At 47.9% G+C, this 23,822-nt stretch overlaps 2 protein-coding genes across 6 annotated transcripts in view; one reads left to right on the forward strand and one right to left on the reverse strand.

Annotated features, from left to right (window-relative positions):
- St7l (suppression of tumorigenicity 7 like) overlaps nucleotides 1-23,822 on the forward strand; it is a 214,677-nt gene that overhangs the window by 106,469 nt on the left and 84,386 nt on the right. Inside the window, exon 15 of one of the 5 annotated variants that reach the window (XR_007109290.1) lies at nucleotides 14,706-17,448. The exons of 3 other annotated variants lie outside the window; for them this stretch is intronic. Coding sequence is in view for 1 of the 2 variants with exons in the window: in XM_047557028.1 (XP_047412984.1) it covers nucleotides 7,410-7,433 (24 nt within the window). In the remaining variant the exon portion in view is untranslated. Of the gene's footprint in view, nucleotides 1-7,409; nucleotides 7,474-14,705; nucleotides 17,449-23,822 lie in introns of those variants that run through there. One more of the 5 variants, XM_047557028.1, reaches the window with a different exon arrangement.
- On the reverse strand, nucleotides 2,990-17,126 carry Wnt2b (Wnt family member 2B). Its single transcript, XM_047557033.1, has 5 exons — nucleotides 16,448-17,126; nucleotides 9,757-9,977; nucleotides 8,527-8,804; nucleotides 7,590-7,854; nucleotides 2,990-4,141 (listed from the first exon to the last, which is right to left on the reverse strand). The coding sequence occupies exons 1-5, from the start codon at nucleotides 16,627-16,629 to the stop codon at nucleotides 3,912-3,914; spliced, it is 1,176 nt and encodes a 391-aa protein (XP_047412989.1). The 5' UTR covers nucleotides 16,630-17,126; the 3' UTR covers nucleotides 2,990-3,911.

Here is a 23,822-nt window from a genome sequence, read left to right on the forward strand (position 1 = left end):
GGGTATGACTTCAACGCCCATACATCTATATGCACATGTGTGTGTATCCTCATGGTTGTGCTCAGGCTGACAGGGCAGAGTTAAAAGGAAGCATCTCTTTCTTATTTTACCACATTGCTTCAAAAATGCCCAACCCCCGTAATAACAGGCGGTTCCCAAGTGGAGGGTGGGGGCAGAGGCCTCCACCAAGGCCATCAATAACCAGGTGTGAGCTACAGGTCTCTGTGTAATGTGAAGCTATCCCGTATTTCATTTCTGCACCCAGGGGGCAGCTCTGCAGGATTGCTTACGGAGAGCTCTGTGTCTGGCACCTCTCTCCACAAGGCCCAGGCGCCCAGGGTCCCACCGACCTGCCCAGGAATGCATCACATTGTTCTCTAGTGCTGTAATTTGGCTGCAGGAGTTAGGCTGAATATCTCCCCAGGATGAGAAACATACTCTCCCTGGTGTACTCCCTTCTCCCCAGCTAGCTTGGGCTTCTGCCCTATGACCACTGAGTGCATTTAAATGAAAACCTCAGAAAGGCTAAGGGAAAAAAAATTCCGATTATCTGTCTTTTATTAAGCCATGTAGAATCTCATGTCCTTAGTGGGTCTGAGAATTTGGCAAAGGACTTAGTGGTTGGTGTTCTTGATAAGGGATGTGAAAGAAAAAATACTGTCTGCAATAGGGAGGAGTAGAAATGAGGCAGTGTGTATTCATATGTTAGATTGACAAAACTTTGCAAACAAATCCTCAGGGCGATGTTTGATTCTTTTAATCAATCTGAAGTCCCTGATTTCATTGTTCTAACATTACTGTAAGAAAGAGTGTGGATTAGTGCCATTATTTAGGTTAATAATAATAAAAGTTGGCTCTTTACTGCAGGGCTAGGTAGGTTAAGACTGGCATTCCTATTTTACTTAAACTCATTACAGGCTGTGCAGCTGAGGTACTTAAGTCATGTGCCTTCTCTAAAAAGATACTCAAAGGACAGAGATAGTATTTTTAAACTTCGTATCCAAATAGCACTTACTGCAGTGCATTATACCTAAATATTTACCAAAAGTTAAAAGAAATGAGGACCAACAAGGAGGATTGGAAGAGAGGAGAGAAGCTAAGATGTTGCAGACTGCTGTCAAATATAGGAGGGATGGGAGAGGGGATGCTTAGAGGCAGAGTGAAGGAGTAACAGAAATGGAGCCCTGACTACACCAAATAACATTCTCCTTTCATTGCTTGTTCTACATAAATTTGTATAGTGCAGAATGAATGCCAGTTGTCTAAAGCTAATTGGAATGCAGAGGCAAATTAAGGACTAAGAGGAAAAATTAATTGCTTAACCACACAGCTTCTGTATTGGGGCTGAAATGGATATCTTTTCTCTTGCTTATCCTTCTCATTCTCTGGACAGCTTGTTCTCTTAACCAGTTATAGGAAATTGCAAGATCTGCATATAAGCTAGAATGTGGAGCTCAGAGAAAAGCATAGAGTAGTATGAGATGCCAGAGAGGTCTCCTCACTTCCTTTAATAATAAGAACCAAAAATCAAAGAATCAACAATAGGGCAAAGGTAGATTTTACTCAGGTTGACCTCCCATGAAAGTCCTATGCTATCTTTAATGTGGTGGCTGGATGTTCTTGTAAGAATACGGCTGGCAGGGACCTGAGGTTCTTCTCAGCATTCTGGGGTATATGGCAGTCTTTGTGAATCCTCTCAACACTGTTCTTGAGTTTAGACTGACCATGACCCCCTTTACCTTTTTACTACCCCAAATCTTTCCTCCTCTTAATCCCAGCCCAAGATGTCAAAAACCCTTCTTCCCACCACTGGTTCACTAGTTATCCAGTTGACTTCATTCTGCAAGGAAGACATTCCCTTGACCTGACTCACTCAGTCCCATTTCTCCACAGGCATCCCTTCACCGCAGACCACAATGACCCTGACTAACTCATGTTTTGTGTTAATGGATTTGAAATCAGAGCAAATCTACTCACCAAAAGGAAAACCACCCCAAACTCTCCCACACAGGTCTCAGCAGGTTACACAAATATTAGTCCTATCATTCGAATAAATCTGCTCCCCATGGTCCAGAACTGTGGTTCCCCCAACTTCCTGCTGCCTCTGCAGTGATGTTGCTCCACAAACATATGAGGACCCTAAGGGATATGAGAAAGGAACTTGGGAAAGGAAAGGGGGCCTATATCCAGAATTTTTTGTGTAGGCCCCTTAGTCTATGGCCTGTTGTCAAGACCATATAGTCCTAAATTGGAAGTCCCTAGAGAAGTTAGAATGGGCTTGACCAGTCTGGGGCTTTGGTGGAGAGTATCTATTGACTAGAGTTTGGGGCAAAATTAGATTTCAATACTTCAGTCAGGTACATACCCTAATTTTACAAAAGTAGAAGGTCAGTGAGTTTAGGTATCTTACTGAAAATATCAAAACCAATAAGTGACACAACGGTGATTTTAACCCAAGTCTTCTCAGCAAGTTTCTATACCACTCTGCTGTTTTAAAATACCAACAGGCAAGAGATAACCACTGTCTAAGTCACATAAAATTAGGTTTTGGGGACTCTGTGTCCTACCCTCCATTTATTCAATCTGCTGTCTCTAGAGACTCCACTACTACAAATCTAGTTAGGCAACAGGTAGTAGGATGGAAGGAACCCTCCCCTTTTTAAGTCAAATGTACTGTGAATAGTAATAATCACCAGGACTTGGAGAATCACTAAATAAATAATCGTTGAGTAAATGGGGGAAGGCCATTGCTATTTATCATTTTGGCCCTAAGCCCCAGTTCTCTTTATGTATCCTAGTGACTCCTGCCCTTAGATTAAAAAGTTAGGATCCTCTCCTAAAAAATTACCAAAGTCAAGCTGGGCATGATGGCATGTTCCTGTAATCCCAGTTACTCAAGGGGCTGAGGCAAGAGGATCACAAGTTGGAGGCCTGCCTGGTCAACTTAGCAAGTCCTGTCTTAAAAAAAAAAAAAAAAAAAACAAAGCCATAGATCCATACCTTCCTAGTATACACTGATGTATCAGGTGCCTTTGAGATCAGTTCTTCTTTACTCTTTCCCACCCTCCATGAATTACCTACCTTTTATTTAGTGTTTCCCAGACCTAGCTAACCTCCAGAATAATGTTTAGGGGGGAAAAAGAAATCCCCCAAGGCCTAGTTAGGTTTACTATATTACTCTCTCCCAGTACTATTCCAGGATGTTCTCATGATCTATTAAGCATGGAAACCACTGCATGCCACCTCATTTTGAACAAGCAGCAAATGAGCAAAAGAAACAGTGCTGTCTGATACAGGTAGAGAAGAGAATGTGTGTTTGTATAGTCTTGTGATTTTTTTCCCCCTACAAAACACAGCAGTGTATAAACATTTGAGCATGTGAATGGAACGTTGTCCACTATGGCTAACTGTAGCAATCTTAGGCTCTTTAAGAGTGTCTCTTGGGGTACCAGGCAGTCTGCTCAAACTGTCTTCAGGAAAGGAACATGCAGTATCATCTCTGTCCTATCTACCCTCAGCCAGGGTAGTGTCAAAAGAAAGCTGTTTCCAGGTATCTTTCCTCTTGTACATCCAAGAAGTATTAGAAACCAGTGCAAGGGAAAGGAAAAATGAGCCTTGACCAGGTACGTTAGTGCAACTCAAATGACTCTGAAGACCCCCTACTTCTTCTACTCTCCCTTCAAACTTCCAAAGGGGAAATCGGGGAGCCACTCAGTTTCTTATATCCCCTATCAACTCCTTCCCAGGGCTAAGGAACCAGGACACCATAGTCCTTCTGGATTACTCTCCAAGTCCTTAAATAGAAGCTGTAGCAGCCCAGGGTTGAGGGTGGAAGAAGGTGTGCATGCAAGGATCTTGTGCTTTTGAGTTGGGAGACTTGAAGTGGAGGGATGAGTGAGGTATCTATGTGTTCAGGTCTGGTCCAGCCATTCTGCCTTCTTGGGAGCCTTGCAAGTATGGACGTCCACAGTGTTTCTGCACTCCTTGCAACGTACAGCACAGCACCAGTGGAATTTGCACTCACACTGAGTGACACGGGTGACTCGAGTTGTATCATATCCTCGGCCACAGCACATGATTTCACAGCCATCTGTTCCTTTAGATGTTTTGCTGCAAACACGGCCTGCAGTGCCTAGGGAACCTGGGTTGGGAAAGAGGGGGAGTGAAAATCAAGTTATCTGTACTTCAGCAGCTCTGGACAACCTCCTTCACATTCTCAGGAAGAAGCCATAAAATACACCCTCTAGCCAAATGATCATTTCCTCATTGCCCTCTAAACCAGGCTCCTTATTTCCTACCAACAAGGTTCCTCAAAAGCTATTGATTTTGCCTGCACTTCTCTCCCTACTAATAAACATTTCTATATCCTCTTCAAAACCTAACTTTAATATGTTCATAATTATTAAAGCTTGGTGAGGTTTTTTATGTTTGAAATTTTCCATAATAAAACGTAAAACAATTGCCAGGCATGGTGACACATACCTCCCTACTTGGGAGACTGAGACAGGAGGATCACAAGTTTGAAGCCAGCCTGGGTAACTTAACAAGACCCTGATTGAAAATAAGAAATACAAAGGATTGGGAAATGTAGCTCAGTGGTAAAGTGGCCTTGGGTTTAATCCCCTTTACTCCCCTTCAAACCCCCCCCCCAAAAAAAAAAAAAACAAAAAAATGATATGATGAGTAAAACAACTACAATAAAAACTTAGCCTATAATTTATCTCTTCTAAGAAGTCTTACCACAATTCTAATCTTGCCACCATTTGTTTGTATTTTGGACCTTGGTTTATATTTTATTAAATTGTACTATCCTGAAAAGAAGTATAGAGCATGGCCATTAAAAGCATGAGCTTAGAGATCAAATAGGTTCAAATACCAGTTCTGCCACTTCTTAGCTGTGTGATTTAGCAAGTTAATTAATGTTTTTGGGCCTTAGTTTTCTCATATGAAAATGGACATCATAATAACATCTAATTTAGTGGATTACTATATGTATAATCTCTGTTCAGTTGAGGAGGTGCATTGATTAGCATGATTTGCTGAAGACTTATCTCTAAGGAGTTCCTAAGGAATATTCTTGGCATAACCCCCTTACAGCAAGAACTTTTTGAAAGGTTGGGATGTTTTCCCCCTGCACATGGAATGCTCAGGACCTGATTTTGATCAATTTTAGCAAAAGAGATCCTGTCAACAGATTTAAAAAATTCAGAATTTTCTATGGGTTGGACCTTGTTAAGAAGGACCCTGAGATGGGAAGTGACTACTGGCATGGAAGTTCAAGAAAGAGAATGGATTAACAAATTTAGATAGCAATAGTATTCACATTGCATGGGATATGGGAAAGACATGCTAGAACTTCTCTACTGGTCTTTTATTCATTGTTTTAAAATATCTATTTTAGGGATATATATTATGCCTATTTTATTATATATAAGTATAGTGGAACAATAGATTTAAGTAAATATGTATATAATGGAGGTACATGCTCTTTTTTTTTTTTTTTTTTTTTTAATGATAAGAATATACAACCCCAAATGTCAGGAAATCACTGCTCTAGAGTTTGTTCTGAGGTCATATATATGTATTATTCTTCCTTCTTTCCTTTCTCTCTTTCTCTCCCTTCCTTCCTTCCTTCCTTCCTTCCTTCCTTCCTTCCTATCTTTCTACCTATATTATCCTATATATATGTTAGTCTTCTAATTCCAGTGGCTCCTGGAATGAGCTATATACCCTTTGAATTCTAGGCCCCACTTTGGGTTTTATGAGACCTAATTTTATGCCTCTGAGGAAGTCTAATACACATATGACCTATCCTCCCTAATTCCAAAGATAATTCCCCAAAGGTGCATTTTAGGTATGGCAAAATAAGCTTACATTCAGAAGGCTGAGGCAAGAGGATCCCAAGTTCAGGGACAGCATGGGCAACTTAGCAAGACACTGTCCCAAAATTAAAAAGAAAAAGGGCTGGATATACAGCTTAGTGTTAAGAGTTCAATTCCCAGTACTGCCCCCGCAAAAAAGGCTTACACCTCAGATGTTATGGAATCATTTCCAGGCATCCAAAGATTAATCCTCTGAATTAGACCAATTGGAAAACATACCTAAGGGCAGGAAATCAGTATGGTAGGGCTTCCTCAACCTTTCTTTTAGCACCCTGCAAAGTACACATACTTTCTCTGTTACTTGGGTAGAGCTTTACCCTGTTTCTATTCAGTTTTTCTCCCGGCCCCTTGACTCACCACCAGGAATGACAGAGATGAGTAAAAACAAACAGTACAAAAGACAGCTTAGGTTTTTGGCTCCACCTTACCAAAGTCCTGAAAGAAAAGAGCCTGGGAGCCCCATGACAATAACCAGAAAAGAAGCAGTTCTGTTATGCTGTATGTTGTTCCCAGTTTAACCTATCTGAACTAGAAATTATAAGCCAGGATGGAACTCCACTTTGTTGGGGAAATACCCTTCCAGCAGTCCCAAAAATTCCACCACACTAATCTACAACAGACTGAAAAACAACCATTTTCTGCTTCATTTGCTACTTTTTAGGTTAAGTCTTCAGTATGGATCTTTTTCCTTGCTTCCCTGACTTGATTTTAGAATTTTAAGGGTAGTACACTGGATGTACCTTTTCAGTATCATTCATGATCTGGTCCTGGCCTATCTTTCTACCTTTAATTCCCCTTGCTAGAAACATTTACTCAGTAAGATTGATCTGCTCTGTCCCTGAACAAGAGCATGGGCTTTCCCTACCACTCTGTTCCTGTGCACAATATCTATTCTTTTTTTTTTTTTTTTTCCAGTCCTGGGAATTGAACCTATGGGTATTCTACTGAGCAGCATCCTCAGATCTTTTTATTCTTTTAATTTTGAGACAGAGTCTCACTCAGTTGTCCAGGTTGACCTTGAACCTGGGATCATCCTTGGCCTTTCAAGTTGCCAGGATTACAGGCCTATGCCACTATACCCAGGATCTGTCTAGTCTTCTCTCTAGCTATCCAGAGAATCTTTACCCTTCAAAGACCAGCTTAAATTCCATATTTTCAAAAAAAACTTTTTCTTAATTCCACCTGTCATCTTTCTTTGTAGTTGCATTTGCTTACCCATTTACCCATTCCCTTTTTTTTTTTTTTTTTCCTGCAGTGCTGAGGGGATCAAACCCAGGGCCTTGTGCATGCTATGCTAGGCCAATGCTTACCACTGAGCAACATCCTTCTTTAGCTAGACTACAAAGAGTCATAGGCTTGGTGTTGTATCTTATGCTTCTGTGTTGCCCACATATTGCTCAGAACTAAAAACAGGTGACTTACTTAAACATCCTCTGAGCATATCTACTATATCCCAGATGCTGGGAATAAAAGGAGCGCTACATGACCCCAGGCCTCAAGTTGCTGAATGACTCTCTCTCCATGTAGGTAGCATTGGACCTGATGGACTGAGGTATAAGTCACCAATCTCATGACCAGGTTTTCATGTGGGGAGGAGACGGACGCCTCCCATAGCATCCCCTTACCTGATTCCTGGAACTGAACAGACCATGATTAACCAGTGATGCCTGTACTGGACTCCATGTCTCTGCCCACTTCACTACTCACCTGCAGCTTTGTCCAAGACACAGTAATCTGGGGAGTTGTCAAAGTAGACAAGATCAGTCCGGGTGGCACGACGATAGCCTTGGCGGGCTGCTGTGAAGTTGGCACCATCCTGGGTGGCTGTCACCTGCACAGCCCCATCATAGCGCCGCCGCAGGTAATCACCTGTGCGGCGGAAGTCTGACAGTGCACGCCAGCAGGTGCGAAGAGTACAGGAGCCACTCACACCATGGCACTTACATTCTAGCTTCAGAAACCTCCGCACAGCCTAGAGCGGGAAAGGAGGCAGGTAAAGAAGTCACTGGTCAGGGTACTTTTTAGTCATCATTAGGGCCAAAAAAACGAGTGCTCTGTGATCTGCTGGCCCTGACCGATTGGTCAAGCCCTTGGTGATTCTCTCCCACATCAGATCCCACCCATTCTTCCTGATCAAGTTGAAAAAACTCCTCTTCTAGGAATCCTCCTGGATCAACAGTACTCCCATGTTATGACAGCCTATTGGATTATAGAGCCACAGGATTCTGCTCATGATTACAGTGTGCTCACAAGTCCTTTAGTCTACACATTTTAAAGTATCAAGTATCATGCCTTCTGCTTTTGTAGTATGTCATTTTCCAGCACTTTACACAGGATGTGTTCAAATGTGTTCAGTGAACATACTAGAACAACTTCTCATTTTCTCAGTTTTTATGAAGGCAGTTCTCATCATCTTTAAAAGGTTATTTTTCTTTTCTCCACCTTTTCCTACCTTCCATCTATGTGGAAACCTGGTGGAATCCTAGGCATTGCCAAGCTCCCTAGTACTCTCCTCTGGGATGTTGGAACTTTTGGAAGAAATTCAGAAGCCTTCAGTTCTTCTACCTTCACATTTAGTCTACAGTTACACAAACTGGTCACCCCCAGCAAATATGAATGTACACACAGAGACATGCGTACTGACCGTGCGACCACAGCGGTTGTTATGTAAGTTCATGAGGGCCCGGGCATCCTTAAGTCTCTTCTCCTTGGCATCCACAAATGCCTTAGCAAAACGGACACCATAGTGGATGTTGTCACTGCAGCCACCCCAGTCAAAGTCCCCACGTTGGTCATGGTGTCGACCACGGGTATAGGGATCACAGCTGCACACACTTAATTCACCCTGGCTACAGGCACGAGTGATAGCGTGGACCACCCCTGCTGATGAGATGGCATATACAAATGCTGCTTCCCGGCTACCTAGAGAAAGGTAGAGGTATATCAGGAAAGAGGTCCACGTCTGTCCCCTTCTTTAACCCATGCAGTCTCAAAAACCTCCCCTCCTCTCCTCTTCTTTCCCAGAGCCACCCCCTATACTCCCTTTATTCAAGGTATCCTTCCCTTCCAAGAGGATTCCCCAGAGTATATGACCTCTTCCCTCAGCCCTCAGTATTCTCTACCCACTTTTTTGTACCTGTTTCTGACCTGTTGGGCCGATTTATACTCCCTTGCAATTTTCCTGGGTCCTTCCACTGACAAGTCCCATGATGCATCATCACTACCACTGGTACACTGGTAGAGTTAAGTCTGCCTGAGTCCACATTCCAGGCTTTTCAGGCCCACTCTGCTGGACAGTTCCCCTGTGGTACAGACCCCGACCCAGGGGTCTGTTTAGAAAGACATGCTACCTTCCCTGCCTGTTCTTGGGGCCTGATGAGTCATCAGCCCTTTACCCTTGACACCTCCAGATTCCCTTGTTCCCTTTCTCCTAGTTTACTATCTAGCTCTGCTTAGCTTTGTTGCTGAGTTAGGGCCAAGCCACTGACTCTCCAAATGTTTACATATCACCTTTCTGTTTATCTTTTGTTCCCATTACTGTAGTGTTGAGAGTGTTGGGGGGACTGTATCTCTGGTCCTCATCCTTACAGTGCATGGATGCCCCCTCAGAATGGGGAATGGGGAGGGCAGAGAAAATGAGGGTAAAAGATGGAGGTGCTAGGGAATGCTTTTACCTTTGTGCCATCATTCCAAAGCACTATGATTTTGAGGGGCCTCTGCCTACAAATCTAAGGTACTCAGGGTTTGTTCCCAACTATATCCTGTGCTCTGATTATGAAGTAGTGTGGGAAGAGAGTAGGAAGTATGCCTATCCCCCTTCCCCCCCAAAGCATATAAAAGGAAGGAGCTGAAGCAGGATGAAAGAGGCCCCTACTTCTGAGCATGACACGGCCAAAGACAGTGTGGTCCCGGTCCAGCGTGGTGCAGTTCCAGCGGTGATGGCGGAACTGGTGCTGACACTCTCGGATCCATTCTCGGGCACCTTCACCCACTGATCGCATGATATCTGGGTAACGCTGGCACAGTTGCCGCTGCCGACTCACCAAACCAGGGATATTGTCACAGATCACTCGGGCCCCTAGTGCCCCAATGTACCTGTAAGGTGGAGATGGCCCTGTCAGAGCATCCAGCCCCTTTTCTGCATCAGGAGGGGGATAAAGAGGGGATGTTTTGTATCTAGACCTTAGATTCCTTCCCCTTCCCCCAGCCCACATTCCCTGAGGCTGATGGATACAACCATTCCCCACAAGCTCTGAAAAAATAGTTACACAGTTGCAGAAAGAGTAATTGGTGGTCTCCCACATTACCAGTTCCCCAGCCAAAGGCCAAAGTGACACACACTCCCAGAACATAGGCCAGGCATGTGTCATATACACAGAAGCTGTGGGCATGTCACACAAACCCATTGCTTGTTTATTTAATAAACATTAAAATCCTCACAGAAAAGTAAACTAACAAAACAAGGGTCTAAGACAACACTCTTAAACCCACATGTAAGAGGCACGTCCTGAGTGGCTAGTCCATGAAGACATGGTTTGGCGGCAGGGGGATGGAGACAGGGAGGGATGGGCAGGAAGAGACATAGTGGACAATTCTGAGTAATGTTTACAGCTTTAGTTAGACTTACACAGCTAAAAAAAATCCTCATTCCCAGTCTTGTAGTGGAGAAAGACCCCCACCACCAACACTTTCCCTCTCCTTTATTTTCAGGCCCAAGAGGTCTTAACTAAGGAAGATTTTTAAAATCACTTTCCCCAGCCTCTAAGGTACAATGTTCTGGATGGACCTGCATGGACAGAGGGCTGTTTGCAGTGGGAAGTCAAAAGCCAAGATAAAATAATCCAGTGCCCCGTCTGCCCAGTATGAAGAGTTAGGAAGACCACCTGAGATGAGCTCCTAAAGGATAAGTGGGTCACTAGAGTCATTCTCCAGTTTCTTAAGGCACTATTTTCTTTCAAATATATTTCTTTCAAATGCCATCACAAGCTTTGGGAAGAGCATTTCCAGAGAAAACAGGGGTAACATCACCCTTTCTCCCCAAGAGGCCACCAAGAGTTCAGAATCATTCACCTACTTCCTCTGGCTCAGCAGCCCAGCCCTGCTTCTCAAGCCTGTCTTTCCAATCCCATAGCACCTTTGATTTACAGGCCATTCTCTATTCTGTCCAAAACACACCAAAGGGTGACTCCCTTCTGAACAGGTGGGGTTCATAGAGAACAGTTGCTGCTGCAGACAGAAAAGCTTTGGTCTGAACTGTGAATGAGCCAGTGGTTTGGGAACTGCCTCAAAATGGGTCTAGAAATGGGTGAGAAGGGAGGGTAGCCAGTGGGGGAAGGGAAAAGCCAAACTGCCCTAGGCCCTGTGTCCCTTCCCCCCATGCATTCCCATAGCCAGTCCTCACCCACAGACTGGATCACCACTGGTGACACCAACTCAAACAAACACAGGAGGGCTGATGCTTGCCTCTTTGGGAACTCAGCAGGGCTGATGGGCCCCATCTGTCCCGAGGGAGGGGTGAGAGGGCTGGCCCTCTTTAACAAATCCCATGGAATCAGTGTCCCCAGCACTGTCCATCAGGGCCGCAGCTTCCAGGAACAAACAAAATAAACACCCCAGGCTGGGCCAGGCCGGAAAGGGCTGCCTGACGCACAGCCCTGAGTTACACCCACTGCTGTGGTGCTTTGTTTGGAGAATCAAGATGGGTTGGAGTTGGAGCTCTTCCCTGTCTTACCGCCCTTCTGCTTCTCAAATTCAGCACCAGGGTACTGCTCTAGGCAATGGGTGTTTTTGTTTTCTGGGAATTTTTGTTTGTTTGTTTCCTGAGGCTGCTTGGAAGGAGGAGGGGGTTCGGATGGGAATGTGAGACCAATAATCCAGCAATCATGAGACAGGCTGGAGTGGGGTGGGCCAAACTGGTGAAAAAGCCTTCCTGTGGTCTGACTTAAATCCATTCTGCTGCAGCCCACACTGGTCCCTCTTATTACATCCTCAATGAGCGTGGGAACATCTGTTCAGAATCTGAGATGGTAAGATAATTAGGTTTTTCCACTACCAGGCTTACTCCACCAAGTAACTGCTTTAAGACCTTGCAGAGCATGGGGCTTGCCTGCTGGCCCTTGTCAGTGTGGGGGCCTCCAATAATGCTGAGCCAGAGACCAAGTCCATCTCCTTACAGTTTACCACATGCTTATAAAATCCCTGCCATGTAACAAGCCCGGAGTTCATCTGTTAGGGGCACACAGTTGTTAAGACATCCCCCAGCTTAATGGTTTGGGAGAGGATGTTAGATGCCCCTAACTCTCCAACTTTGTTTTCCTCTTCCAAAAATTAGTTCTTCACTTTCTTCCCTGCTTCCCATACCAGAATGTTCTCCCTTCACCTGCTTTTGACTAACTCACATTCCTTCTTTTGACTCACACCCTGCTCTAGATCCTTACTACTACTCGAAGTTTTGTCCCCAGAGCACAAATTTGGGAATTTGTTAGAATGCAGAACCTCAAGCTGTACCCCAGGCCGACTGAATCAGAGTCTGCCTTTCCCCACGATCCCAGCCTGATTTGAACACACTGCTCCATGAAGGCAGGGATTCTTGTCTCTTGTTTTTAATTTCTCTTGGGGCAAGAGGATGCTAGGTCTTGAACCCAGCACTTCACGAATGCTAGGCAAGCCCTCTTCTATTGAGCTGTACCCCCAGCCCTTTGTTTTGTTCACATTAGTGTCCTCAGCACTGATAAGAGTGTCCAGCACATAGTAGGTACTCAATAACTTTGTTGAATAAACACCTAACCGCTCTGATTTATCCCCAACTTCCATCTCCTTAGCCTGCCATAAACTTCATTTCAGTTACAGCTTTACTCCTTGTCAACATTGCCCATCTATTTGCAGATGTTTCGTGTTTGTGTCCTTTCAATGAGGCCAAAGATCCTTTTTTCCCCCTTCCTCCTTTTGTGTAGATCTTTTAATATACATGGTTCAGCCAAGCACATATAGGATTCTGAACACTGGAATAAAACTATTAGCCTCTCCAAATCTCTTGTTTTCTTTTCATGGAACTGGGGTTTGAACCCACGGCCTTGCACATGCTAGGCAAGTGCTGTTCCACTGAGCCACATCCCTAGCCCCCAAATCTGCTCAAAATACCACTGCATGTGTATAGTTCTCTACAAGATATTTTCTTTGGTACAAAAATTCAGAGAGAAAAGAGATACATTTTATAGTGAAGAAACTGAGGTTCAGTAATAGTAAGTGAAACTATCCCACTCCATCCATCAGGAGTAGTTGGAGAAAAAGCAGGATAAACAAAGGTCATCTGACTCCAAAGTCCAAGTTCATTTTTATTCCAGGAGTAAGAGGGGCACACAGTACTTTCTTAGAAGTAGAACACTTTGGCTTCAAGATCGGTGTGAACTTAAACAAGTTTCTTTCTTTTCATACTGGTTTTGAACCCAGGGACTTGTACATGCTAGGCAAGTGCTCTACCTCTGAGCTATGCCCCTAGTCCTTCCTTTTTATTTTAAGACAGGGTCTCACTAAGTCACCCAGGCTGATCTCAAACTTGTGAACCTCCTGTCTCAGCTTCTTGTACCAACACATCTGGCTTGGGCAAGTTTCTTACTGCTCCTCTCTTTTCCCTCACTTTGTTAATTTGTGAAATAGGGATAATAATACTTCTCACTGGATTGTTCTGGGGATTAAAGATGATGCTCTTAAGGTGCTTGGCCATAGTGCCTTAGTAAGGACTCATTAAATTTCAACTGTTGGTTATTACTAATAAGTTACTATTAATAAGTAACAGTTATTAGTTAGGCTAATAATACCACTCTGTTTTTTCTTTATTTGTGAGCCCATGAACATAGCCCTACTCTTTTGATTCCCTACATCCACCCTCCCCCCCAAAATGGAACAGGGAAGCACATGACAGGAGTCCCCTTTTCTTGTTTATCATAGACTAAGAAGAAACCATCTGTTTTCTCTTCTTTTTTTTTTTTTTTTTTTTTTTTTGCGGTGCTGGGGATTGAACCCAGGGCCTTGTGCTTGCAAGGCGAGCACTCTACCAACTGAGCTATCTCCCCAGCCCCGTTTTCTCTTCTAAGGGTAGAGAGAGGGAGGAAGTGGTTGGAGAGGAAGAAGACTGTAGGGCTAGAAGGAAGACAGACTATCATCTGGTGACATTGCTATTAGTCTTCTGCTCCATAGTGGAACAAGGACATACACTGAAGTCAATACGAATCTCTTCCAAAGGTTGTACAAAATATCAAGTTTGTTGGGTTTTCTTTTAAGGGAAAGAAAGAATCATGTTGGGGGCCTGATGTGCCTTCAGACATCAACTTTCTACCTTATCCTAGAAGTGGCAACCACTGAGGCAGGCATCTGTGACGGGGGGGGGGGTGTGTGTGTGTGATGAACACCTCTGTACCCACTCCCCATCCTGGCCCCCTATTGCTCTCTTCCTCCATTTCACAGGAACTGCTAAGTACCTTTGTGTGTCACCTGCCTCTCTCTTCAGAGCTCTTCCATCTCGGAGTTTTTCCAAAATCTTTAATATGAACCATGTGGGCAAAGGGTAATAGAGGGAGAAAGGAAAAGAGGGGGAGCAGTCAATGAAAAAAAAAAACAGTCTACAAAGAATGCCACTTGGGTCTTTAGGAACCACTACCAGGATGCTGAAATTGTCAGTGATATTTCCTCATCTAAACACAAACTGGTCCCGAGACTGCCTCCCACCCTGCCAAGGAGCAATCAAGAGTCCTTAAAACCAAATTGCAAATTGAGCTGGATAAAGATGTACAGTGGTCACTTCATGCTCTCATTCTGTCTCTATAGGGACCCAGAAGATGTAAATCCAAAACCAAACTGAGCCATGAAGGTAAAGGGTGGCTTTGATCTCATTCTGAATGTTGAAGGCGTTGCTCCTGTCTCCCTTCCCTTTCCCTTTCTAAAAGAATGTTTCAAGCCAGATGTAAGATATAGGCCGCCTGCTCTCCCATCCAGAACCCCCCTCCTTGCCTTCCCCAACACATCAGAGATAAAAAAAAAAAAAAAAAAAAAAAAAAAAAAAATCCAAACGAGAATTTTCTTCAACAGGAAAACAGGGGTGGGGGTGGGGATGGAGAGAAACGCATCTTGAAATGATAGGAATCTGCAGCCCAAGCTAGCCGGCCCCTCAGCCAGCTACCCCTCACCCTTCCAGCCAAGATTCTAAGTCAAGAGGAGAAAAGCCACAGGGTGCAAGAGGAGAAGAGACCACAGGGTGCAGGGTGAGGGGGCCTGTTGGCTGCAAGGGAGGAGGAGCAGAGTAAGAAAAGGAAGGGGGGCACTGCATGGTACAGGGGCCACTAGCCCAGTCCAAGAGACCAGCGTGATGAGGGTGGAGGCTAGGTGAAGAGGAAAGATGAGAGGACAGAATCTTTACTCAGTCCAACTCTTCCCCCTTTCCCTGCCCCTCCCCAAGGTCGGGGTGGGGTGGGGGGCAGGCGGTGGCAGGCGGGCAGCTCTTTTTCTGAAAGAAGGGGATAAGTGCAATCAAGTGCTGGGAAGCACATGGAGATAGGGCAATTCTGAAAAAACAGACAACAGACAAAGTGGATTCCCACACAAACACAGGGGATCTCTAACACCAGGCCTCACACATACTAGGCAAGCACTCTCTATCTCTGAATTACATCTTCAGCCCTTTTTCTTTTGAGACACTAAAAATTGCTTATGCTGGACTTGAACCTGCCATTCTCCTGCTTCAGCCTCCTGAATATCTGGGATTACAGATTTGGGATACCCCAGTGGCCATCCAGTGGAGGTTTAATGCCTAATGCTTCATCTGACCTCTTGTGAAGTGTCTGCAGTCTAAGGCCTTCAAGAGATCTCTGAGGAGAGAGGGTATCTGAATACTTTGGGATTCCAGAAGCCTCTGGGAGATGGGGTCCTCAGGAGAAGAAAACAAGGGAGGGAGACAAGGTTCCAAGTGATCTCAAAGCCATGGCTTTAGACAAATGCCCAGATTATGCAAACCCAAGTGTTTTTTGTATGTTTTAATAGTGGGGATTAATGGGGTAGTTTTGCCTGGGTTTCACTTCTAAAGCTGGGTGCTGCCTCCTTACCAAAGCCTGCATTACCGTGGTGGGTAGACTAGCAGGGGCTTGTCCGCCCTTGCCAGCTGCCCCTTTCTCCACCTCCCAGAGGAGACCTTAGGGTTTGAGGGCCCAGTGGAACAGCCACCTCAAGGCCTGAAAGTACCTGGTTCTTTGAACGCACGGGAAGGTAACTTCTGCCCTACCGGGCTTGAGCTGAATGGAGTAGAGAGGGTACAGGCTATGGGGGCCGAGGGAGCCTCAACCACGGAGTGTCCAAATGCCTAGCACCCTCCTCACCATGGGAGTAGGACGCTGCGCCGCTTCGCCTCCATACCTACTTTTCCCGACTTCAGTTGACGGTACTGCAGGGATTCCCTTTAACTCCATCAAGCAACCGGGTCCCTTGAGCAGCCGGTGCAGGGAACTGTATATTCCCTACTGGCGCCCCAGCCTCTGACCCAGCGCCTGATCCGCCCAACCCTAAGAGCCACAACTCACCACCAGGACGTGTCTACACGGGCCGGCAGAGTCAGCAGCAGCAGAAGGCAGGCAAGAGCTAAGCGGGCCGAAGCTGGAGAGACGTCGGGGACCGCAGATCTAGGCGCGGGGGCTGGGACAAGAGCGCGGGCGCGCCGAGGGGCGAGCTGCGCGGCTTCCTCCGCACCACCAGGTTTCAGCATAGCTCCCCAAAAACTCCCGCCGCGCAGCCCAGAGGGGCGTGGACGGGACACAGTCTGGGGTTACTCAGGCTGCTCCTACCTCACCCCTCTGGGTGGCCATGGGGTTCGAAGTCGGTTGGGGACCTAGGGTCACGTGGAGTCCGAGAGCCGGGGTCCCGGAGAGGGCGTAAGTTGCAGTGTCGGGAAACCCACGACGGTGCGCTGAGCCGAAGGCTTGGGGCGCGCTGCCAGAGCACGAGGTGTAGTGTCAGAGTTCAGACGCACGGTGTGGGGCTGCGGGGCCGAGAGTGCGGACAGCCCCTCCAGCCCGCGGGCTCTCATTGGACGGCGCGGGGCGGGGCCGAGATCGGGGACACGCGCGGCCTGCGGGGCGACTCCGCCTGCGCCAGCCCCGGGAGCTCCGCGACACCCTAGGTGTGGCGGCCGCCTCCGCCCCTCCGCGCTCCAGTGCGTCGCCGCGCTGCGCCCCCACCTGCTCAAGCGCCACGCGACCCGGAGAGCAGCGCCCTTCAGCGCCCGTAGCGCCCAGTCCCTACCGATGCCGTGCCACCGGGTCCTAGCGCCCTTCGTTCGGCAATTTCAGCGGCTGTGGTTGATAGCAAGGCGCACGCAATGCAAGGGGGCTGCAGACACTTCTCCCAGTCCCCTAACCTACAGTGACATTGGAGCTGACCACAGAAGATGCACTCATTTCGTTGGGTCCTCTCCATTCTTGCACTTCTGTGAAATGGGTAGAAACCCTGCCACCGGGAGTTGCAGGAGAATCGTAACTTCCTTTTCAACACTGCCTGCAGGGGCGCCGTGGGCATCCGATTTCAGGTAGGGGATTCTCTGATCTAGGGCACCTCGTCCCTACATCTTCCAATCCACTGCACCAGTGTCTTCTTTCCCCACACCATTTAGACCCGAATCCTACCCAGCTGCCCCACCCGGGTGCTTTCTCCAGCCTAGGAACCGGGAATCAATCGCCGACGCCGAGGAGGCACACCTGCGGACCCGACGCTGATGCTCAGGCCCTTGTGTCCCGCTTTCTGCAGAGCTCAGTCTCTCCAGGTTCCCCCCAGTGTCTTGCCCCCCCCCCCCACCTCCGGCGGGGCTGCGAGTACGAAAGAATCAGAAACAGCTGGGCGGTTTTCCCGCACCGGAGGCCAGGGTGGGGGTCCTGCTGAGAGAATGGAGGCCCTGGAGCCTTGTCTCCCCTTTGCCTTTCCACCCTTCCTGCGGGCGTGGTAAGTTGGGAAGTGTTGGGGAGGTGCTGTGTGCTGAAAGTGATTCCCCTTTCCTCCTCCCTCCATCCCACCCCCGCACTTCCCAGGCTGGCAGGTAGAGCCCTTGGGGGTAGAGTGGCCCTTGTTGCGATATAAAAATAATATTTTTTTTTCCTCTTGCGGTACTGGGGATGAAACACAGAGCTCTGAGTATGCTAGAAAGCGCTCTGCCGCTGAGCTACACCCTTCTACTCCCGTCTTTTTTTTTTTTTTTTTTTTTTTTTTTAACTTTGAGACAAGGTCCCAGACTGGCCTGAACTTGTGATCGCCCTGCCTCAGCCTCTCCAGTAGCTGGGATTACTGGCATTCGCCACCACCCCCAGCCTATACATTCTTTTTAAAGCCCTGGGCCGTCCAACTTTGAGAGTTCTTCTGGACCTAACACCTTCCTCAGGCTCAGTTCTCCCGCCTAGCTCCCTTATTCCCAGGTGCCTTTCATGCCTCTCCCCAGTGATTTATTTAAAGTCCTGGTGTAAACAACGCTTTGGTAACTGCCCACCTCGCCAACCCCAAACTCACCATCTCTCTTCCTTTGGGGTTTGGGGGAGATAAGAGACTCCAGAGTGTGAGGGGACAGGGCACAGCTGGCTGCACTGAAGCTACAAACATCTCAGAGTCAGAGCTACCACAGGAGGGTTCACAAGGACCTTTGTCTCCTCTCCCCCTTCTCACTCCCTGGCCCCACTTTCTGTGGTAAGGGACCAAGTATATTCATCAATTCAACAAAATATTTATTTATTCACTGTCATGTGCTAGACACGTGATGTGTATCAGTGAGTACAGCAAAACAAAACAATTTCTGCCCTCATGGAGTTCACTTTCTACTGAGGGGGAAAGGATGATAAACATTAGAAGTAAAGCATAGAGAATGCTAGAAAATGGTAAGTGCAGTAGGAAAAACAAAAAACAAAAAGAACAGGGCAGAGTCAGGGGATGGGTTGCATTTGTAACCAGGATGATCATGACTGTGACAGTCAAGCAGAGATTTGAGGAAGAGAGGAAACAAGCCTGGCACACACTGGTGAATAGCATTTCAGGGAGGGAAGAGCTAGTGGCCACTCTAAGATAGCAGTGGGCTGGTGTATAGGGGACAGTAAGAGTAAGATAGGGAGGAAGAGTTTGGACGGGTAGTGGAGGGGAGAAGTGCCCACCACTTTTGGTCTGTGCAGGGCTGGGTGGGGGTGCTAACCTGGAGTTGGATGGGAGTGGGAGTGGGTTGAATACAGAGACCAAGCAGAGCCAGCATGCTGGTCATATTCCTTCTGGCCAACCTCTCTTTCCTTCAGTCTGGTAGGCCCTAGGTGACCTGCTGAATCCTTAGAAATGCAGACTCCAAATGCAGTTTCCCCGAGAGGGGCAGGTGGGAGAGGAGTGAGCTCAGGCTCATTCCTGGCTGGGCCCTTTCCTTGGACCACTCTTTCCACCTCCTCCCAGCCCAACCCCACCCCTTTGCAGGGCAGCAGTCTTCCAGCTCCAGCAGCCTCTCCCAGACTCCCCTGTGTGCTTGGACCTGGGTGTGACTCTGGCCCCGTGTTTATTTCTACATATGGGCTTGGGGCTGTGAGTAAGTGGGAGTTGGAGATAATCACATCTAACCTCAGGTGGATCACCCACATGGGCCCCAGACTCACTTGGTTTCAGCAGTCTTCATAGTTAAGTGGGACCGTATCTTGGCACAACATAGATGCTCAATGATTATAGTGAATGTTTTGAACAGCCCCTCCCCCCACAAACATCAGTAACTCTGAAAGGGAGGAAGGTGGATGAGGGGACAGGCCACCTCTGCCCTTAAGTGGGCAACCCAGAATGGGGCTTTGCTTCTACTCCTCTCCCCCTCTGCCAGTCCCCAGTTCCCCAGGAGAAACCCCAGGCTGCAGGAGCCAGCTGACTACAAGAACTGCACTCAACCACTTAACTAGAGAACAACTACGGAGCCAGAGAAGAGGTTTTCTGGGATCTGCCACTTTGGAGCTTCAAATCTCAAAATAAACTTTCAGTCTCAAGGTCTTAGATACTATTGGAGAGCTCAGCTCCTCACGCAAGGGCCTGTTTTGGGGCTTCCAGGCGGAGGGTCAAGGCTAGAGACAGGCTAGCCCCTGATCTGTTTCTCTGGCTTATCCCCAACCCCACTCTAGGTTTTGGAGTCAGAGGGAAGTGTTACTGGTTTGAGACTCAAATACTGGTTTCCATGGCCCTGCATGGAGTCAAGTCAGCACTTATTAAGCACCTGCTATGTGCCCACCACTGGCCAAGGCATCCTAAATGACATGGAAGGAGAAAAAGTTCTTACTCCCAAGGTATTTCCATGTAAATACAATAAAGCTTTCTGAGGGTGGGACTCTAGATTCTGCTGGGATTCAAGGCTGAGTACTGCAGATGTGATGTGCCGCAGCATCAGTAGAGACCTGGGCAAGAATTCCAGGCTAGCCCCCTACCCTGCCTGCTGCTCTCAGGCTGCAAGATTTCCTGGGGCCTCCAGCAGAGAGCTTCCACCTAACCAGCAGAGCTGGGTCTTCCCTTTTTCTTGTGGTACCATTACAGCCCCCTGGCCCTTTTCATAAGTGGGTGCAGAAAGGGGAAGGGTTCCCTCTCACCCTTGATATTTCATCTCACGTTCTGCTCCCCAGTGAGGCCACTTAGAGTTAAGATCCATTTTTCACCCTATTCTCAGCTATGTGTAGCTGAATAACTTTAAATTCTTATTGGCCCTTGGATGGGAGTGGAGATGAGCTAAGGGGAGCTGGGTGTGGGTAAACAGCTCTCACTCCGCCCTGGCCTATCCTCCAGAAGGCCCCCCTTTCCTGGGCCCCTTTGGCGATGACCTTCTCTTTCCCGGTGGGTGGGAGATGGTGTGGATGGTAATGAGCAGAGAGAAAGGCCAAGAAGGGGCTGGGGGGAGGTTTGGATGGGAGTCAAGGAATTCCTAAGCCTGCTACTTGCACAAGGGGCCCTGAGACGCCTTTCCTGAGATTTCTTTGCAAACCAAGGCAGGTCTCATTTGAATTGGGGCCAGGTTCACACAGGCCCCTAGTGCTCCACCTCCTGCCCCGCTGCACCATGCAGAGAAAAGGGAGCATGGGAAGAACCAGGGGCTTTTAAGGGGGGTGATATGGGGATCCATGCTTTCTACACAGCCTGGCTGGCCTCTCCTTGGTATTTATGAGCTCCCAGGCGAGACGTGGAACGTGTCTCAAAGAGGCCAGGCCAAACAGGCTTTGGAGGGAAGGAGCATCCAGCCCAAAATCAGGGAAAGGGTTTGGTGGAGCAGTGTCTCCTGCATCAGCTAGTGCCTAAGCAGGGAGGGCAAACCAACCGCTCTCCAGGACACAAGGAAGAGAGGGATTTCAGGAACTAGGGGAAAGAGGAGAGGAGGTTTGGGGAGGCAGAATCACCAGGGCAAGGATGGGGCGGCGGGGAGTGGGGGGCGGTGTTTGGAGACTTTTAGCACTTTGGCTGTAATCAGACTGGAGCCAGGCGGTGGGCGGGCTGACGGCCATCCTGGGCGGGTGGCCCAGGTTCTGTGTGAGGTCAGTGGGTGTACTGCTGGGATCTTGGGTGGTCACTGACTGACCTCTTCCCAAGGGAGGGTTCCCATTTTTTTTCCAGACCCCTTTCCCAATTTGCCTGTATAAAATAGGCTAAGAATTGAGCTTCCTTTCTCTCCCCACCACCTGTTCTGACCCCAGAATGATATGGAAGTATGATTTGCATATCATCACAAAAATCTGCAGAACCCACCATCTGCCTCATTCCACTCTGCCCTCCACAGCCCACCCTTCTTGTTCTCATGCTCTTCCTGTATCTCATCTCAGGGGCTCTCTCTCTCTGGATCTCTCACTGGCTTGTGTTTATGTCACTCCAAGTATATTCCTCTCCCTCTTTCTCTTTGGGTTTGTCTCTATATCTTCATTTGTCTCTCTGTGTTTCTGTCGCCTGCCTTTCAACCCTGTCTGAATGTCCGTCTGTCCCTCTCTTTCTAAACTGTCTCTTGTCTGTCAGTCTGTTATTCTGTCTCTAAGCATGTGTCTCTCTCATTCCCTCTCTTTGTCTGAATCTGTACAACTGTTGGTCTTGCTCTTCTTTCACTCTCCTGTTTCTAGGTCTTTTTTTTGCCTCTCTGTGACTTTCTCAGTCTGTGTGTGCATGCGTGCCTGCCTGCCTCTCTGTCTTCCTTTCGTGTGTGACTTCTCCCGGCTCCTGCTCTCTGTTTTACACTTTCCCCTTGCAGCTCCTGCAACACAGTGCAAAGTACACCTGACAAGAAAAAAACAGAAGATCTTCCTCCTTTCAACTCAGCCAGGCACTATTTGCATGGCTCTAAATCACTTTATCACTTCAGGTCTCAGTTTCCCCACTAGTGGAACAAGTAGGGTGAAGATCTAGTTCCTCTGTGGGAGTTTCTGTCTTTATCTCTTCTTTCTTGTAACACAAGCCATCCTGTGTCCCATGAGGCTCCTGCTTCTGATTCTTAAACTAGACCCTGAAGTCAAAACTCTAGCATCCTAGTGGAGAGGGTCTCTGATACTGTTAGCTAGCAGGCCCCCACAGGAGGACTCCTCACTCCTCCACTGCCTTAAACATCAGGGTGGACAAGGTCCCTTTCTGGGGCCATGTCTGGGATACAAACCAGATTAGCTCATCTCTCTAATCCTCTTTGTGCTGGGGCCTCTGCCAGGCAGGGACACCCACAGCGCAGAGTGAGGGTGTGTGTGTGTGAGTTTGTGTGCACATTCTTGGAGAAAGCTGGACACTCATGGTTCTCCTCCCTCTGTTACCCTCTCCTGCCTTAAAAACCCAAATCAGCAACCCTCACTGTGAGAGAAATGTCATCAGGCTTGAGCCAAGTCAGGTTTTTTATAATCTGCCCATCCCCATACTTCTCCCCCATCTCCTCAACTGCCTCTCTAGAACTGAACTAGTCATTCCAGCCATCCCCCTGTTCTGGAACAGCTCAGACCTACCCCACCTCCGCACTTATGCCAGGGCCATGTGTGTGTGTTCTCCAGTCATCGAAGGAGAAGGACCTTTCCTTCCCTTCTTGAAAAGCCCCAGAGCATCAGGCAGTACACTTGGGATGTGGGGGAGGGACAGAACTGGAAGCAGGCTGTCCCTGGCCTTCACACTCCAAATTGGAGGATTCTGGTCCTTCTCTGAAGTTTCATTTGGAGAAATCTCTTCTGGCTGATAAGATCAAAGCATTCCCTCTGCCAAATCATTACCTTATTTTCGAGGCAATTACAGAACTTATTGTATCAATTAACCAGGTCTCCAGCTGCAGCCGATTATTGCTGATGGTCGTGCGGTACACTTGCAAAGGAAAGGGGCTGTCGGGCCCAGCCAACCCCGACAGAGAGGGGAGGGCTGGGTGCAGGGCCGGGCTCTGACAAGGCCCAGATCTGGCCTCTCCCGGGGAGCTGTCCGGCTGCTGTCAGCCAGGATGGGCCCCAGGAGTTCAGTCGGCGCGCTGCTGAACCGAGAAGAACCCACTGGCCCCTCCGCGACGCTGCACCCAGATTGCATTTTCCTGGGACTCCACACCTGCTCGCCTGATGTGACCCGGGGGGAGTACACCAACGCAACCCCGAGAGGTAGAGATTGCTCAGGCCAGGCCAGGGCCCCCGTCTAGGGCTACGCCAGGAAAATGCTGCGCGAGCCAAGAGGCCAGCCCCTCCCCGACTCTCTGTGAGTGACTCACTCTGTGGACCCGGCGCCCCGCCGCGGCGTCCGCAGGAAATACAAGGCAGAGTGAGCTTAGTCTTCTTGGGGACCTCTGCGTTTCAAACCCCGAGAAAACTTTAGAAGTCGGCATGACGCGGAGAAGCAATTGTTGCCAAGGGTGCCGGAGCGCGGTTCCCTTCCCTTCTGCATGGACCGCAGCTCCTTCTTGCAGAACCACGCACATACTTGCGGTAGGGTCAGGTGTGG

Source organism: Sciurus carolinensis, chromosome 1, assembly GCF_902686445.1.
Source record: "Sciurus carolinensis chromosome 1, mSciCar1.2, whole genome shotgun sequence".
NCBI lineage: Eukaryota > Metazoa > Chordata > Mammalia > Rodentia > Sciuridae > Sciurus > Sciurus carolinensis.